This window comes from Zeugodacus cucurbitae, chromosome 5 (assembly GCF_028554725.1).
Source record: "Zeugodacus cucurbitae isolate PBARC_wt_2022May chromosome 5, idZeuCucr1.2, whole genome shotgun sequence".
In the NCBI taxonomy this organism is placed as follows: domain Eukaryota; kingdom Metazoa; phylum Arthropoda; class Insecta; order Diptera; family Tephritidae; genus Zeugodacus; species Zeugodacus cucurbitae.
Genome location: NC_071670.1, coordinates 53,577,094 through 53,592,708, shown reverse-complemented (window position 1 = coordinate 53,592,708; position 15,615 = coordinate 53,577,094). Strand labels below are relative to the sequence as shown.

Below are 15,615 nucleotides of genomic sequence, written 5' to 3'. Positions count from 1 at the left end.
TCAAGAAGAAAATTTTATTTTTGAAATTTCCTTCCCTTTTCGGCCTCCAACTTGTGTGCAAACGCGCTGCAATTCGATACAAATCAGAGATTTTAAACAAGTTTATTTAATTCATAAGCCAAATGCAGGCAGCCAGCCAGCGTTGGCAGCAGGCAACAAATTTCGCTGTCAGCACTGAGAGCATAGCAAAAACAACAACTAATGAAAAATGAAAATAATGATGTTGCTAACGGCCGGCCAACAATCACAGCCAAGGATTCGGCTAATGCTTACACACTTGCTGACACACCAATGCGTCCCCGTGTCACCTCCTGCCACGCCACGCCACGCCAAGAGTGCACTTCATTCTTCGGCTGCACGGCCTATTTTGTTATTCTATTAAGCAACTTGCATGTACAGTTTACAATCAAAGCTACAGCAACAACAACTACAAGCGTGTTGGCAACAATTTTCAATTTGCGATTTACAATTCATGCAAGAAAATCGTAATTTTAGCGGCGCCTCGATGCTTAACGAAAAGTTTGGCTAAGTGAAGTGAATTTCACATGTGGTGGCACGGTAGGAAATTACTATGGTATTATTGGTGATGGGATGCGGCTTCTAACACACTTTTTCAGTAAGTTGAACAGAGATCCCGACTTACTTGGGTCTCAAATCATCGTAAAGGGTTGATATACATATGTGTAGCAGAGTAATCCAGTCTTGTTAGGCTTCTTAGCAATTTTTTTTCCTCAAGTCTTCTTAATCATAACCAGCTCTATTTCTTGAATCAATAACTAAAGTCGCATTCATTATATTACCACTTACTACAGTCACCTTCATCTTAATTTTGTGTCCACAAAGTTAGATTTAAATTCTACAATATTATTTTGTTGCTACTAAGATGACCATCCTCCATGTTTCCTAAACAAAATGTGGGTTTTTTTGAAGAAAGATTCATCTAGATCATATGTAGAACTCTCTGAGGTTGACTTATATACCCAGAGGGTCCTTTATCTTTGTCAGCAGTGTCATCTCAATTTGGGACCTAATTATGGAACCTGTCTAAATGAGATATGGACGGTTCTATTTTAGAATTCTTCGTACAAAAATTTATTTGAAAAGACATTGTAATCCCATAGACCGCACCTACTTGAATGATATAATTATTTTATTGTAGGCTAATTAACTAATTTTATACGTCAAAGTTTATATTCCTCAAACCACTTGAACTATAACCTCTCTACACACCCCTTCTTATTACTTACTCGCATTCAACCCATAAATATGGTATTAACTCAGCTAGACACAATTTGAGGTTCTGAAACCTGTTATAAGGGTTCCAATACTTGGACCATGATTAACCCTTCGACATAATGACGGATGAATAGTATCCGGTTACATTTAATTTTAATAATTTTGCATCGGCAAGTAAGATACCTTAATGAAGCAGTTCTCACGATTTGGCTACCATACCGGAGCAAACCGGAATTTATATCGGTCCAATAGGTGTCAACTCAGTTCATGTCTCTAAATTATTTTTTAAACTTTTTCTGTTTTTTCCCTACGCGGAACACAGTCTTGTAGTGCCCTTGTACTGAGCACACACACATTCTACGTACTTATATGAAATTGGTTGCTTTGTGTGACGCTGCGACGTCGCTCAAGACGTCTTTAAGTGGAGGTAAGAAAGAGCCAAGTGATGGCATATCGTCTGCCACCACCAATACAGCAAACAAGCATTTTCACTTGCCTTATGCAGCAGGCATTTGCTTTTATTTTAAACGCCACAGGCATGGCAAGCATTTAAACTTCGAAAATCTCTGTGAAGAAGAAACTGAAAATGAAAATGAAGAAGAAGAAGAAGCAAACAAACTAAGCGAAATTGCGAAAATCCGGCAAAGAAAGTCGGTCGTGGCTGCATTGATGCAGCAACAACTGAGCTGAACAACTGAACCAGCAGCAGAGCAGCATCAGCAGCAACAACAACAAATTAGAGGCATTGCAACAACAACAATAAGAATTACTAGTAAAAGCGTCTGTCTGCATTACCCTTGTAGCGCTTGGCATTTTGCCAGCAACGAATTTCTGCAACTACTCGCACTTACCACCCTCCGCACTCCCCTCCAACACTTTACTTTAATTCGCTGCTCTCGCGCAAGTTAAGCTTGCAGCTTGTCACTTTGCTAGCTGTTTCTACTTCCGTTCCGTTTTCTTTTGCCCGGATTGCGGTGCACACTTGGCCACCGAGCACACATACTTACATGTGAATATTTTATACTTTTTGGCCACTAACACTTGCAAATATGCCCCAAAAATACACGCTTGTATGTGTCTGTAGCTTGACTTGGCAGTCACTTTATAATTACATTATGTGCACACAGTTGGCTTGAAGTGCCGCCAAATGTTGAAGAAAAAATGCTGTTGGTCAGCGTAAAAACTCACTTTGCCAATACTTATGTACACACTCTCCACCATTCAAAGTATTTTTTCTTCGATTTCTCGTAAACCATGGCATGACGTCACACTTGTCATTGCAGACATTAGATTGCGTGTGCTGCTGCTGCAGCGGCAACATCATCTTATACTATTGTATACCGCTTCAAAGTGTGATTCATCATTTCTCATTGCAATAGATTTCAGTTAAGCGGTACTTCTATTGCAATGCATGGTTGCATTCAGTGCTGTGTTAGCCTAGAAATGTGGACACATTTTTCAGTTTTATAAATCTTTGGTATTTTATCTTGATTAATTTTCTCGATTTCTCGAAGGGTATTTTAAATAATCAATCTTCTCCTTCCTGGTTGAATAAGAATCTAAGCGAATTTAGCCGAAACTTCAATGTAACACAACCGAAAATCAGCTTAAGCAAAACTTTAGTTACACTGGGGGTATTTTCAACGCAGCGAAGGCTTCATTCTTCCCTATCATCATTTTGAAAGTTGAGGAATCTATAATCAATCAACAGTTGAATCAACTGAATTTGAATCTCACTTCAATACAGAAAATATTCAACATTTCCAAAATATTAAGATCCGTAAAATTTTTACAGAACACCATCTCCCGAGCACCCACAATCGCACTAATGCTGTCATTGTCACTTTATGACCCACGTGCTGCAAGACTTATAGTGTATCTGTTATGCTTTTTCTACTTTCCAAAACTTCATCGGCTGATGAGTTGATTAGTTTACAGTAGATATTGCCTTGAACACTTTTTGTGTTCTGTACTCTTTTTTTTTAATGAATATTCTTAATATTTCGAAATTAATGGGTGTTAAATAAATAGTTCCAAAGGTACACTAATATAATCCGTGCTCATAAGTTTTAAGCACTCAAGCACGTCGAGGATCTTGCTCAATTGACATTTTGTTTTTTTTTTTAATAGTTGTAATTAAAAAAAAATAAAATTCTTCGTTCAAGCACGAGTAAATTGTGTCTCGAACACCTGTGCAAAATTTCATCAAAATCGGTTGAGTAGTTTCCAAAGGCTGTATCTCCGAAACTATTATTCGGATCGACTTGAAATCGACTTGAGAAATTTAGGATCATGTTCTTGAGATGTTGTAGAAATTAATAAGCCAAAAAACAAAAAATCAATACTTTGAAACCACGAAACCCATGTAACTCCTTAAGGAAACACGAATGTTTTACAGTCAAGAATAATGTTCCGATTCTCACGATCTTACTCATAGCAAAGTAAATAACTGACGTGAATACTATATTATTATAATATATTTAAAAATAATATTAAAGAATGGTTTGTAGCTTCAAAGAACTTAGCGATCATTCCACTTCCTAAGCAATTCAATGGATAATAATATTCAAAATGTATCATGTGTCACTTTAATTTCTACAATGTGATCACGACTTGCATCATGATTTAATATACTCACCCTCTAGAACTTCGATTAATGCTTCATGACTACCGAAGCTGAATACCAATTTAAGGGGATATAGAATCACTCTCCTGATGACTTTGAAACTAAACTTTTAGTGCATCTCATTGTTAAATAATTGATCGACAGTGGCCCAGAGTAGGCAAGAAGTGACTGATGAGGGTCCTGAAATATTGACGATGAGATTTTTTACGACTTAGTTATCCCCGATTTTTGTGTTAAAATAAAAAAGCAAATTTGTATGATTAAAATTATAAGATTTCTTCTCAGTTAATTCAAATGTGCCTCCTCAGTATTTAAAACTTCCACAAAATTGCGGGTTATATTAAGTCACAAAGCAAAAAACAAACTAAACTCATATGACTTTCTCGAGATTTCGCACAAGCAGAAGTATATATCTCATGATCAGCTTAGCTATTTTGGTACCCTGTTCCGCTCATTATACCAGGAAAGAGCAAGTTTTTTTATATACTACAAGTATATATCCTGCCTAAACTTTCTTAATTTCAAACACCTTTCGAGACTAACCTCTCTATTAATTTGAAGTGCTTCCATTTCGAGGCATACATTTTAGAGAGATCTTGCCAATCTCGAATGCTGAAAACATCATGGAAATATACTCCAAAATAATGCTATCAACTATTACTATGAATATGGATACTTCCCCATAGTAACATTATTAGCAGAATGTGCCACAACTCGAGCTTATTACTTTCCTGATAAGCTAATATACTAATAAGTAATTAGCTAGTCATTAGTCGGAAGACACAGATAACAATTCACTTAAGACAACACCTGCATTAGCAACAGCCAATCCCCTCTTAATGAGCTTCTCTCATCACATTACGCCTTATTTTAAAAGCGTATATAAAGCGTTAGCTGTTGCAATGGAAAATCAAAGTCGTTCTAAGCGTCTCAAGTCGTCATGGGATCTCAAAGTTTCTACGCAAAGTTGTTCGTACTCGTTTGCTTGGTGGTCGAGGCCATACAAAGTGAAGCAGGAGCAGTTAGACCAAATCCACGTATCGGTACCGGTAGTAATGCTGCAACGGGTCAGTTTCCCTATACGGTATCCGTACGTGTAGGCGGTGCGCATAGTTGTGGTGGTGCGCTGATTTCCCAAAATTTTGTTGTAACTGCAGCACATTGTGTATACAGGTGAGATAGTATACATATATTCATTTCGAGACTAAAGACTCATATCATCCATGACATATTGGTGCTTTTCCGCTTTCAGTATTCCAGCATCATTCCTTACTGTACAAGCCGGTACTATTAATCGCACGGAAACGGGTGTTATTGCTGGTGTAACGAAAGTAATTCCGCATCCCGACTACTATTACGATAATGACATTGCATTGCTTGAGTTAGATACTGCTCTGAACTATAGCGATATTATACAGCCAATACCACTCGCTGCACTTGAAGTGCCCGCTGGTGAGCAGGTTACCATTTCCGGTTGGGGTCGCGTACAAGATGGCGGTCCACTCTCTGAAATATTACAGTATAGTCGCAGTTTGAAGACTTTAAGCTACGAAGAGTGTGCTCGTGTAAACGGTCCCGTTAATTATGGCATACAATGTCTTGAGAAGAGTGAAAATAATGGCTTCTGTGATGGCGATGATGGTGGTCCAGCGGTACACAAAGGTGTTCTAATTGGCATCGCAAGTTATTACTCCGGCGTCTGTGGCAGCTCTTCTACACCAGATGGCTACACCAAGATTTCTTATTACAGAAAGTGGTTAGTCCAAAACTCAGCTCCGGCCAATTAAAGCAAATCAATACAAAAAATGTATATAATAAATAAAGCTCAGCTCTAATCCAAGCATATAAATATAGTTTTTGTCTTTTTCACAATAAGAGTCAATCAAATACGTATCGTATGGTCGAAAATTTTGGCGAAGAGTAAGAATTTTTTTAAATGTTTTGATACTTTTGGTATAATAATGATTTTGCCTCATCTTAGTTGCTCCAAACCTAGAAATACTCATTAATAACAAAAAATATCCAACTTCTGCATGCCCTTGAGTAGTTCTGAGAACTTAATGTGAGTGCACGAGTCTAAGAGGGACGCCTTGATTTGAAAGAATATGAAAAAGTAATTCCTTATCTCTTAAAAATTAGTACAAACTGTTTCTGAGGAGAAGTGACTTAACTAACTGAAACAGTGTTTTGGCGCAAATCAAAATAATCTCAAGAAATGTTGCCTGAGACTTCTCATCAGCAGAAAAATATATTCGATAATCAATGTATACATTTTTTAGAACTCTTCTGTCATTTTCTTGAAAACTCAAGTATATATCACGACTTATCGTTCTTCATCTTGCGGAATTGATCTTTCTGTAAATTTCTTCAAAGAAAAATTCATTTGCAAAGAGAATATCAATACATATAATCATAAAATAAAATAAAATATTTTTGTGAAGTGAATTCTTTATTTAACCATGATCCGATTTATATCAAATATATACCATTATGTCCGATAACTGGGTACACGTGGTCCTTGGCACTATAAGAAGGTTGGTATATGGTCGAAATCATATAATTGCCACGCCCTCAAAATGGCATTAACGGAAAAGCTATAATGGCTAATGTAGACCATCCACAATCGAATTTATTCGGTAACGCACTTTTAGGTCAAAAACCGTATCTCAAGAACATCTTAGCCAATTTCAAACAAATTTGAGATGAAATATTTTCCTGCCATCCTGATTTTATATCTAGAAAACAGGTGTCATCTGTACCACTACCACAATTTTTAAAAGGGTCTCAAACGAGCAAAAATATCGAACATGAGGTCCTCAGTGCTGTGATTAATTTCTTACCCTAAATATCGGCGAATCTCTCAAATATTTTAAGTAAATTCAAATGATATGTTTTCCTTATAAAAGTGTGTCACTGTGCCAAAAATGGGCAAAATCGGGCCAATACTTCTTCTAGCCTCCTTATACCTATTTTAAGGAATTTCAAACTTCCGGTGGTCTTTATACTGGAAATATACCGTAATATCGGTTAATATATGAGATATCTCAGCTAACTTAAGTGAACGTATAAATTTGGATACAGTTTAGCTTGGTGGCAAGGATAGTTGAAATCGGTTTAACCTAGATTCCATATATTATTTATAATTATTTTCGTTAATCTGGTGGACTTATGTCGAATTGTGTGTTCTCATAATAAAATTACATAAAGACATTTCGAGAGTATAAAATATTCAGTAACACCCGCATTTAGCCTTTCCTTACCTCGTTCGTATTACCGAACAAAAAACTACGACAATCGATGTTCACAAGCTTCTCTTAAGGCGAATTTTTTATCAAACAGAAACTTGGACCGATTCCGCATTACATGATGTGTATATAAGAATCTCTCAACCATGTACCCATCGCTTCTGGGGAACAATTGCCGATGCGTATGAACTGGCGTTGTTCTGATGGAACATAATTGCTCTCCTGTTGTCCAAAGCTGAGCGTTTCTAGACGATTACTTCCTTTAGTCGTTCAAATTTTTGCAAGAGTGAACCTCATGGTAGATATTATTACTACAAAATATCCGAAATTTTCCGAAATCTGATCCTTATTGTGCTTCAATTCCAACTCAAGAATTTGAGAAAGATCTTGCTAATGGCAATTACTGAAATTAATTATACTCTAATATCTATTATTATGTATGTGGTCTTATTACTTGCTTGATAAGCTAATAATTAGTCAGTCATTAGTCAGACGACATAGATAAGAATTCACATTAGTAACAGCCTCTTAATGAGCTTTTCACAGCACTTTACACTTTCGAAAGCGTATATAAAGCCTTACCGGTTGCAATGGAAAATCAAAGTCGTTCTAAGCGTCTCAAGTCGTCATGGGATCTCAAAGTTTCTACGCAAAGTTGTTCGTACTCGTTTGCTTGGTGGTCGAGGCCATACAAAGTGAAGCAGGAGCAGTTAGACCAAATCCACGTATCGCTAACGGAATTACTGCTGCACCGGGTCAATTTCCATCTACGGTATCCGTACGTGTAGGCGGTGCGCATAGTTGTGGTGGTGCTCTGATCTCTCAAAATTTTGTTGTAACTGCAGCACATTGTGTAGCCAGGTGAGATAGTATACATATATTCATTTCGAGACTAAAGACTCATATCTTCCATGACATATTGGTGCTTTTCCGCTTTCAGTATTCCAGCATCATTCCTTTCTGTACAAGCTGGTACTGTTAATCGCTCGGAAGCGGGTGTTATTGCTGGTGTAACGAAAGTAATTCCGCATCCCGACTACTATTACGATAATGATATTGCATTGCTTGAGTTAGATACTGCTCTGAACTATAGCGATGTCGTACAACCAATATCTCTCGGTAGACTTGAAGTACCCTCTGGCGAACAGATTACTATTACTGGTTGGGGTCGCACACGAGATGGCAGTCCACTTTCGGAAGTATTACAGTACAGCCGCCGTTTGACAGCTTTAAGCAATGAACAATGTGCACGTTTAGTCGGTATCCTTAATCCGGGCGTACAATGTATTTCCAAGGCAGAAGACAAAGGTTTCTGCGATGGCGATGATGGTGGTCCGGCTATATATAAAGGCGTTCTAATTGGCGTCGCAAGTTATTATACCGACGGCTGTGGCTCTACTAGACCAGATGGCTTTACCAAGATATCATATTACAGGAGTTGGTTACAAGAAACAATTACTCCAACTGCTCCAGTGAACACCAACGTGGTCGGTGTATAAACTGTATAAACTGTTTATAAACAAAATAAAGCACAACTGTAATTCAAGCATTTAAATATAGTTTTTGTCCTTTTCACAACAAGAGTGACCGTGATGTGGTCAAACTTTTTAGAAAAGCGTAGGAAAAATCGAACTTTATTGGATTTAATGAATTCTTTCAGGCGTACTTCTTGGATAATATTGATCTTAACTCATTTTCTCGACCATTAATGAAATATGTTTGACTATTTTCACAAACAACATTTCTATTCATTAATCTATTTAAAAAGTGTCGTCTCTTATGGCCTTTCTTGGAATATAATAAGTCAAAATTAATAAATGTTTATATGACATAAAAAAATATGCGACCATCTTCAAATCGTCCCAAAAATTAATATTTAATTCCCTAAGGCGAATAATTGAGATGCTCCTACTTCTTCTCAGGTTTTCATATACTGTTTGTTTGCTTAGCAGATCTGTGGTCATTGCAGTATCGGTTAACTCGATTAGAATAAGTCGCTTAAACTACAAAATATGTAATTTGGTCCAATATATTGCTCTATTGAAACAGAGAATACTAATATAAAGGACCTTTGATGTTCAATGATTACCGGAATTAAGATCATTTAGCCCTCAGAATTGCCCAATTTCTTCTCAACGATGTTGCTATGCTAACCATTAACCTTAACCAAATATATTTAATCATGATATTAGCAGAGCAAGTTCATATTTCCGCACTGATATCCTATTGATAACTTAGCTTTGGTTGAACTTCGAGTAAAACGATTATTCCATAATATACATTCTTAACTCATCCGAGTTTCAATACTGATAGTGGACTTCGATTGCTCAATTTCATATACGATTTAACTGGAAGTAATCTGCGATCATCAAGGTGAGAGTTTAATTCAATAAATTACTGAAGTAACTCGTTTATTTGAAGACCCTTACTAATCCTCTCTTAATTGAAACAGTGCATTAATAACAAAGTTATATTCCGAACATAAAACCGACTTCCAAATGGCATTTATTTTCTTGAACTCATATACCGTTATAAGGTTCGACGTGTTTTTAAGCGCTTGGCGATTTTGGTTTATTACAAGCTCACACTTCGTTGCTTGTTCGTAAACTCTTGCCCAAAAACAATAATGCAACGATGTCCCAGCCTCTATATTCGCCAGACATGGCTCCATGAGACTTTTTCCAATTTCAAAAAATAAAGAGATTTCTAACGAAAGCCCCCGTTTTACAAGCATACGAGAGATCGCTGAAACAGCTAAAGGCTATATCAAAGTTTAATCGAGTTTGAGAAACTCGACTTAATTTTCAACGAAAATTACCGTTATTTTTTAACACAACTCGTATTAATTAAATAATAATTTCCCACGTGGCACATCTTATCTCAGTAGGCAAAAAATACTAAACAATTTTATTGATTTGAACACAAGGTAGTTTGAAAGATAAAGAAATAAGGTAGGCCTAAGTTCCGGTGTAGCTGACTGCAGAAAGTATTCAAAATTCGCAAGCAAACTCTAAACCGATTTCGTTAACTTTCTAATAGCCCTTCCTCTCTTAGTTTCATTAAGGTATCCCGACTAATATCCAAATCTATCAACACGATAACATGAAAATAGTGTAGTCTTTATATTAATACCTGTTGGAATATTCCAATTCCATTTTATTGAATTATATGCGAATAAATAAAGTCGATCATTCGTAAAGCTTAAGGTCACTTGGCTTCTTTATGATACTTTATATTTGGACCGATTTAGATAGTATACAATGAAAGGGAAGGATTAATATCTTATTTAATCTTGATAACTGCCTATATTAATGAATTCTCTATAGTAAAGTAAAAGAACCTCATCACGATCACCATTTTTTATATATAACTCTATCTAGACATTACAAAAAGCCATTCATCGAACAACTCTACTCTGTGCAAGATTTTGCTAGAGTATAAATAACCCTTAATTTCTAGTTTTATTTGAGAAACCCCTAATCACTTTTTAATGAGTCTTTACCGATACGTTTCCACGTGTCTTAAAATTTCGGCTCTATATAAGTCTTGTTGAACCAGTGTTCACTCTAATTTACTTAGTTGAGTATGGAATTTCGAAGCTTCGTTAAAATACTTCTGGTAGTCTTTTGTTTGGTGATCGAAGCCACACAAAACGAAGATGGTACCGCTGGATTGGTGCCAAATCCGCGTATTTTAGGCGGTTTGATTGCGGGCACAGGACAATTCCCATATCAGGTATCGGTACGTTTGAATAAGCAACATATTTGTGGTGGCGCATTGCTTTCGCGCAAGTTTGTGCTTACGGCAGCACATTGTGTAAATAAGTATGATTTGAGTTTCTTAAACCAAAGGAACAACTAAAAATGCGTGTATGTAAATATTTTCTACAGTGTTGAAACATCATTCATAGGAGTACAAGCCGGCACTGTGAGTCGTACCGCCGGCGGTGATTACCGAGAAGTTTCTACTGTTATCCCACATCCGCAGTATTTGTTCGATAATGATATTGCTTTGCTAGAGCTGAAAACACCATTCAACTACTCGGACGTTATAAAACCAATAACTTTTGCTGATCGAGAAGTGCCAGCAGAAGTAACGGTTATCATTTCCGGTTGGGGTCGCTTATACGAAGGTAGTGTGCTCTCAACTAGATTACTTTATAGTAGAGCATTGACAACTGTGAAGGATCAAGAATGTGCTCAAGCTACCGGTACACCTACACCCAGTATACTATGCCTTCGTAATCCTAAGGGAACCGGTTTTTGTGATGGTGATGATGGTGGACCTGCCGTTTATAGAAACGTACTGATAGGTATTGCCAGTTATAATGCAGAAGCTTTCGGCACAGCTTCAAAAGGTGGCTTTACTAAAGTGTCTTATTATAGCAATTGGATAAAAGCAATTATTAAAGGCTAATTGTCGATTTTTGACGCTTAAATGTATTTTGCATTTACACACAGTAAATATTAAATAAAATTGCAAAATTGAAGAAAACTATTTTCTTGTTAATCAGTGGGGGTATATCTACCACTCGCTGTTATAGTTTGTATTTATAATGTCGTGTTATAAATCTTGATATCTTATGCTCCATCTAGGAACTATGAGAACTTATTTATGCAATTTTAGACTAAACCTTGACTGACCCACTTGTATTTCATTTAATCGTCTTCACGTTCGAAGTGTTTTTATAATTACACTAACTTCAACTCAAACCAACCTTAACCTGATACATCACCTAGATTATTTTAGTAGAACTCAGTCTCACCTGCAGTCTAGACCAATCAAGTTTCCATTATACTTTTATCGAAATTTAATTAACTTGCACTTGCCTTATCTGAGTTTTGAAAATAGTTTAAATATGTACCTCTTCGAAAGATGTTCCCGAAGTCTAGATTCTCCAACTTTACAGTTCAGGAAAACAAGTATTCTAATTTTCTTTAGTGTGTCATTTAGAATGTACTTTTCAGAGACCAATTTCCAAACCGAGTTTAGTTAGAATTTTGTGCAAATTCGCATTTGAACTGAAAATTAACAAACTATCTCGGTGAGTTCTGTAACTGTTGAGTGATTACTTTGTTTGAAGACGTGTTCTTTAAAAATATGGGAAAGTTAATACATATTACCCAGTGATTGAATCATAACCCACACCTCATTGTCTACAACGCTTGAGATTCAGCTATGATATTTGTCCCTTTGGAAATTATATCTGTCCACATGTTTGCTGAAATGTTCGAAGCTAAGTTTTTAAGATAGTAAATTTTTTCTCTATGTTAACTCTCTGATCTTTTCCAAATACTCTCATAAATTATTCCACAATGCTATGACGACTTTATAACGTATTCGTAGATCATATCCGAGGAGAGATTGAAAGATCTCAAGGTCTTATGGCTATAATTTCAAAACTTACATCTGAGTCATATGGATCGGAATGAGTTTACTTTTAAGAAACTTCTGGATGTAGTACGTACAATCTTGAGTAACCAGCATACTTCTTACCACATGATAGCCATATTCTGTTTCTGTTTCCGTTATTGGAACTTTATATATAGATTGAATATCAGTCAACAGTACCCCTGTCAACAACTCAATTCAATCCACTGACGCAGATGTCAATTAGTTTCGTCATCCTCATTACTATCTTACAGATAGCTACATTGTCTAATCACTTTTTAATGAGTCTTTGCCGGCACGTTTCACTGAACTCGTCACGTGTCTTAACATATCGAACCTATATAACTCGTGTAGAAGTGAAGATCAAATCAATTTACAGAGCTGAGTATGGCATATTGTAGCTTCGTACTCTTTGTAGCCTTTTGTTTGGTGGTTGGGGCCACACAAAACGGAAATGGTGGCGCCGAATTGCGACCAAATCCTCGCATATTACGTGGGCAAGTTGCTGCCTTGGGACAATTTCCATATCAAGTATCGGTACGTTTGAATAAAGAACATATTTGTGGTGGCGCATTGCTTTCTCGAACATTTGTGGTCACGGCAGCACATTGTGTATATAAGTATGACTTCAGCTTCGTAAAACAAAAGAGCAGCTAAAATTATGTGTGCAAATTTTCTTTTTACAGTGTGGATGAAAGAGAGCTTCTTGGAGTACAAGCCGGTACTGTAAGTCGCGCCGACGGCGGCAAGTTTAGTGCAGTCTCAAATGTTATCATACATCCCAAGTTTGGTTTCGACAATGATATTGCTTTACTGGAGTTGGAAACACCATTCGAATACTCTGAAACTATACAACCGATAGCGTTTAATACTTGGCAAGTGCCTGTTGGAGAATCGGTTGTGATTTCCGGTTGGGGTCGCTTACAAGAAGGTGGTGGACTCTCAAATCGATTATTATACAGTAGAGCACTGTATACTCTGGCGGATGTAGAATGCGCTCAAGCTAGCGGTTCAAATAATTCCACTATACTATGCCTTTACGGTCCTCAGGGATATGGTTTTTGTGATGGCGACGATGGTGGCCCAGCCGTCTATAAGAACGTATTAGTTGGTATTGCCAGTTATCAAGTGAAGGCGTGCGGTACTCCTACAAAAGGTGGCTTCACCAAAGTGGCTGCCTATAGCAATTGGTTGAAAGCAATAATGTTTGGTTAGACGCATACGTGTTTTACAACCTTTATATAAAGAAAATATAAAATAAACCTTCAGTGATGAAGAAAATTAACTCAAACTAATCTTCAACGTGGAATTATTAAAGACTCCGTCCGAACGATTCAATGTAGGTGTGAAAAATAAAATTAATTTAATAGTTGGATTGAAATCAAGAAAAATTTTTTATTTGAAAATTTTCAGTTCCCAAAAAGTTTCGATACTTGGCACGGCGAAAGGTCCTAACTGGTTATAAAAAGTACATACAATTTCATATCTACCTCTATTTGCAAAGCTGAGCTTATCTTCACCTCGACACAGTTACCCCTTTGACTGCGTTAATTAATGTCGCGACCCAATCACGGTTACAACACCTTCTTTTAATAATCTGTTTTGGTTGCTAAATGTTTGTAATTTCCCTTCTTATATTGACACTATAAACGCAGCTTACTTTTTTTCGTTCGGAAAAGGAAAGTGCGCGACATTCCTTGTGTCAAGCTAAAACGTAATTCCCACAAAAATTACCTATGCGGCTTGTGTTGGCATAATTTACGAGTGGTTATGGTGTAAATGCAGGTACTTCGTCCGTTAACTTCAAAAAAGGCAAAACTCCAAATCGATGGCTTTTACTAAGGAGCCCAGATGATCACTAGAAGCAGGACTTTATTGAAAAAAAATACTAAAATCTGGAGTTTTGTAACTTTAGAGAGCTGGATCGGTTATTTAAAGAGACCAGTATTTCTTATTAGTGAATCTCTATAGCTTGCTTTTCTGAAAAGAAATAGTAAAGACTGTGCGTTTTATGTCTCAGGTGCCGAATACGTTTCAATAGAAAGACCAAGGTTTCTTGTTAGTGGTTCTGTATCATTCTTTCTGATGCGATCTGGGGTTGGTATAGAATGAAGTAAGGATAAGATCTATGATTCATGTGTGTTTCTAGCTTAAGCTTCCGAGATTTAGAAGTAGTACTAAATTCAATAAATCTACTTTAGACCTAAGCCACTTTTATATTATTATAGACTATATTTTGGACTATATTTTGAATATTATCTTGAGGAAAAATAAGGTTTTGGTCCAGATTTTCCATGATATATGTATATATATATAAGTTTCCAAGTCGGAGACTTTATTAATAACAGGTATCCGTTAGAATAAGTTGTGATATTTAAATTATATTGGAGTTTTCTAATATCCAGTTGTTTTTAGAGTTTTTATAAGAGTTCAGAATTTATCTCTGGATTAAAGAACATAGCTTTAAGATTAAGCTCATTGGACTAGTTACTAGATTAGCGACGGAGATTCTTTCTCATGAACTTCTGTGCATGTTGTTCATCTGTTAGTACCCAGTAAACTCGGGAAATACTTTTTCCGAAGAATTTGCATTGCTTTCCGAAGGTCATTTGACGTTACTAAGAAGAACTTTTCACAACTTTAAATATTTTCGATCGGTATTTACAACATAATTCGATGTAGAATGGTCATTAGTTTGAGTATAAACCCTGAAGGTTCAAAATTTCTCTTAACTAGAGGGCGCTCGTAACAATAAGAGTTCAGCTTGTTATGTTTCGGTATATATGAGAGTAATATAAGGATTTGTTATTACGTTTTATATTATTTTGGGATATATTTAGACTCTTCTTAGTCGATCTCCAATAAAATTTATATTGACTTAAGACTTTTTATATGTGAATGTATATTTGTATGTGCGGTAACATTAAAAAGCTCTTTTTGCCCAACAAAAGTAACGAAAAGAAAAATGCGGTAAAGCTGAGGCAAGCTAGCGGCCCACTGGCATGACCGACGGGGTAATGAAAAAGAGTGCAAAAAATTAGTATAATGTGTGTTTATAAGCGAGTAAAGCAAACTTAAGCCAGCGACCGAACGATTGCCGCACCAGTTTTGCACTCT

General features: G+C 36.5%; 5 protein-coding genes across 13 annotated transcripts in view; all 5 read left to right on the top strand.

Annotated features, from left to right (window-relative positions):
- The window catches only part of Sh_1 (potassium voltage-gated channel protein Shaker), a 390,305-nt gene that overhangs the window by 232,308 nt on the left and 142,382 nt on the right, over positions 1–15,615 (top strand). The gene's annotated exons all lie outside the window — the stretch shown is intronic.
- LOC105208970 (serine protease SP24D) lies at positions 4,752–5,711 on the top strand. Its single transcript, XM_011179079.3, has 2 exons — positions 4,752–5,035; positions 5,115–5,711. The coding sequence occupies exons 1-2, from the start codon at positions 4,803–4,805 to the stop codon at positions 5,647–5,649; spliced, it is 768 nt and encodes a 255-aa protein (XP_011177381.1). The 5' UTR covers positions 4,752–4,802; the 3' UTR covers positions 5,650–5,711.
- Positions 7,693–8,662, top strand: LOC105208971 (serine protease SP24D). The gene is made up of 2 exons (XM_011179080.3): positions 7,693–7,968; positions 8,048–8,662. The coding sequence occupies exons 1-2, from the start codon at positions 7,736–7,738 to the stop codon at positions 8,604–8,606; spliced, it is 792 nt and encodes a 263-aa protein (XP_011177382.1). The 5' UTR covers positions 7,693–7,735; the 3' UTR covers positions 8,607–8,662.
- LOC105208972 (serine protease SP24D) lies at positions 10,665–11,601 on the top strand. The gene is made up of 2 exons (XM_011179081.3): positions 10,665–10,931; positions 10,998–11,601. Exons 1-2 carry the CDS (start codon positions 10,693–10,695, stop codon positions 11,521–11,523), a joined length of 765 nt encoding a protein of 254 aa, XP_011177383.2. The 5' UTR covers positions 10,665–10,692; the 3' UTR covers positions 11,524–11,601.
- On the top strand, positions 12,850–13,793 carry LOC105208973 (serine protease SP24D). The gene is made up of 2 exons (XM_011179083.3): positions 12,850–13,118; positions 13,185–13,793. Exons 1-2 carry the CDS (start codon positions 12,886–12,888, stop codon positions 13,711–13,713), a joined length of 762 nt encoding a protein of 253 aa, XP_011177385.1. The 5' UTR covers positions 12,850–12,885; the 3' UTR covers positions 13,714–13,793.

Excerpts from the sequence above, each read along its gene's own strand:
- LOC105208973 (XM_011179083.3), top strand. The coding sequence starts at position 12,886 with ATGGCATATTGTAGCTTCGTACTCTTTGTAGCCTTTTGTTTGGTGGTT. Across the intron at positions 13,119-13,184 it reads GCAGCACATTGTGTATATAA|TGTGGATGAAAGAGAGCTTC; the intron begins GTATGACTTCAG and ends TTCTTTTTACAG.
- LOC105208972 (XM_011179081.3), top strand. The coding sequence starts at position 10,693 with ATGGAATTTCGAAGCTTCGTTAAAATACTTCTGGTAGTCTTTTGTTTG. Across the intron at positions 10,932-10,997 it reads GCAGCACATTGTGTAAATAA|TGTTGAAACATCATTCATAG; the intron begins GTATGATTTGAG and ends TATTTTCTACAG.
- LOC105208970 (XM_011179079.3), top strand. The coding sequence starts at position 4,803 with ATGGGATCTCAAAGTTTCTACGCAAAGTTGTTCGTACTCGTTTGCTTG. Across the intron at positions 5,036-5,114 it reads GCAGCACATTGTGTATACAG|TATTCCAGCATCATTCCTTA; the intron begins GTGAGATAGTAT and ends TTCCGCTTTCAG.
- LOC105208971 (XM_011179080.3), top strand. The coding sequence starts at position 7,736 with ATGGGATCTCAAAGTTTCTACGCAAAGTTGTTCGTACTCGTTTGCTTG. Across the intron at positions 7,969-8,047 it reads GCAGCACATTGTGTAGCCAG|TATTCCAGCATCATTCCTTT; the intron begins GTGAGATAGTAT and ends TTCCGCTTTCAG.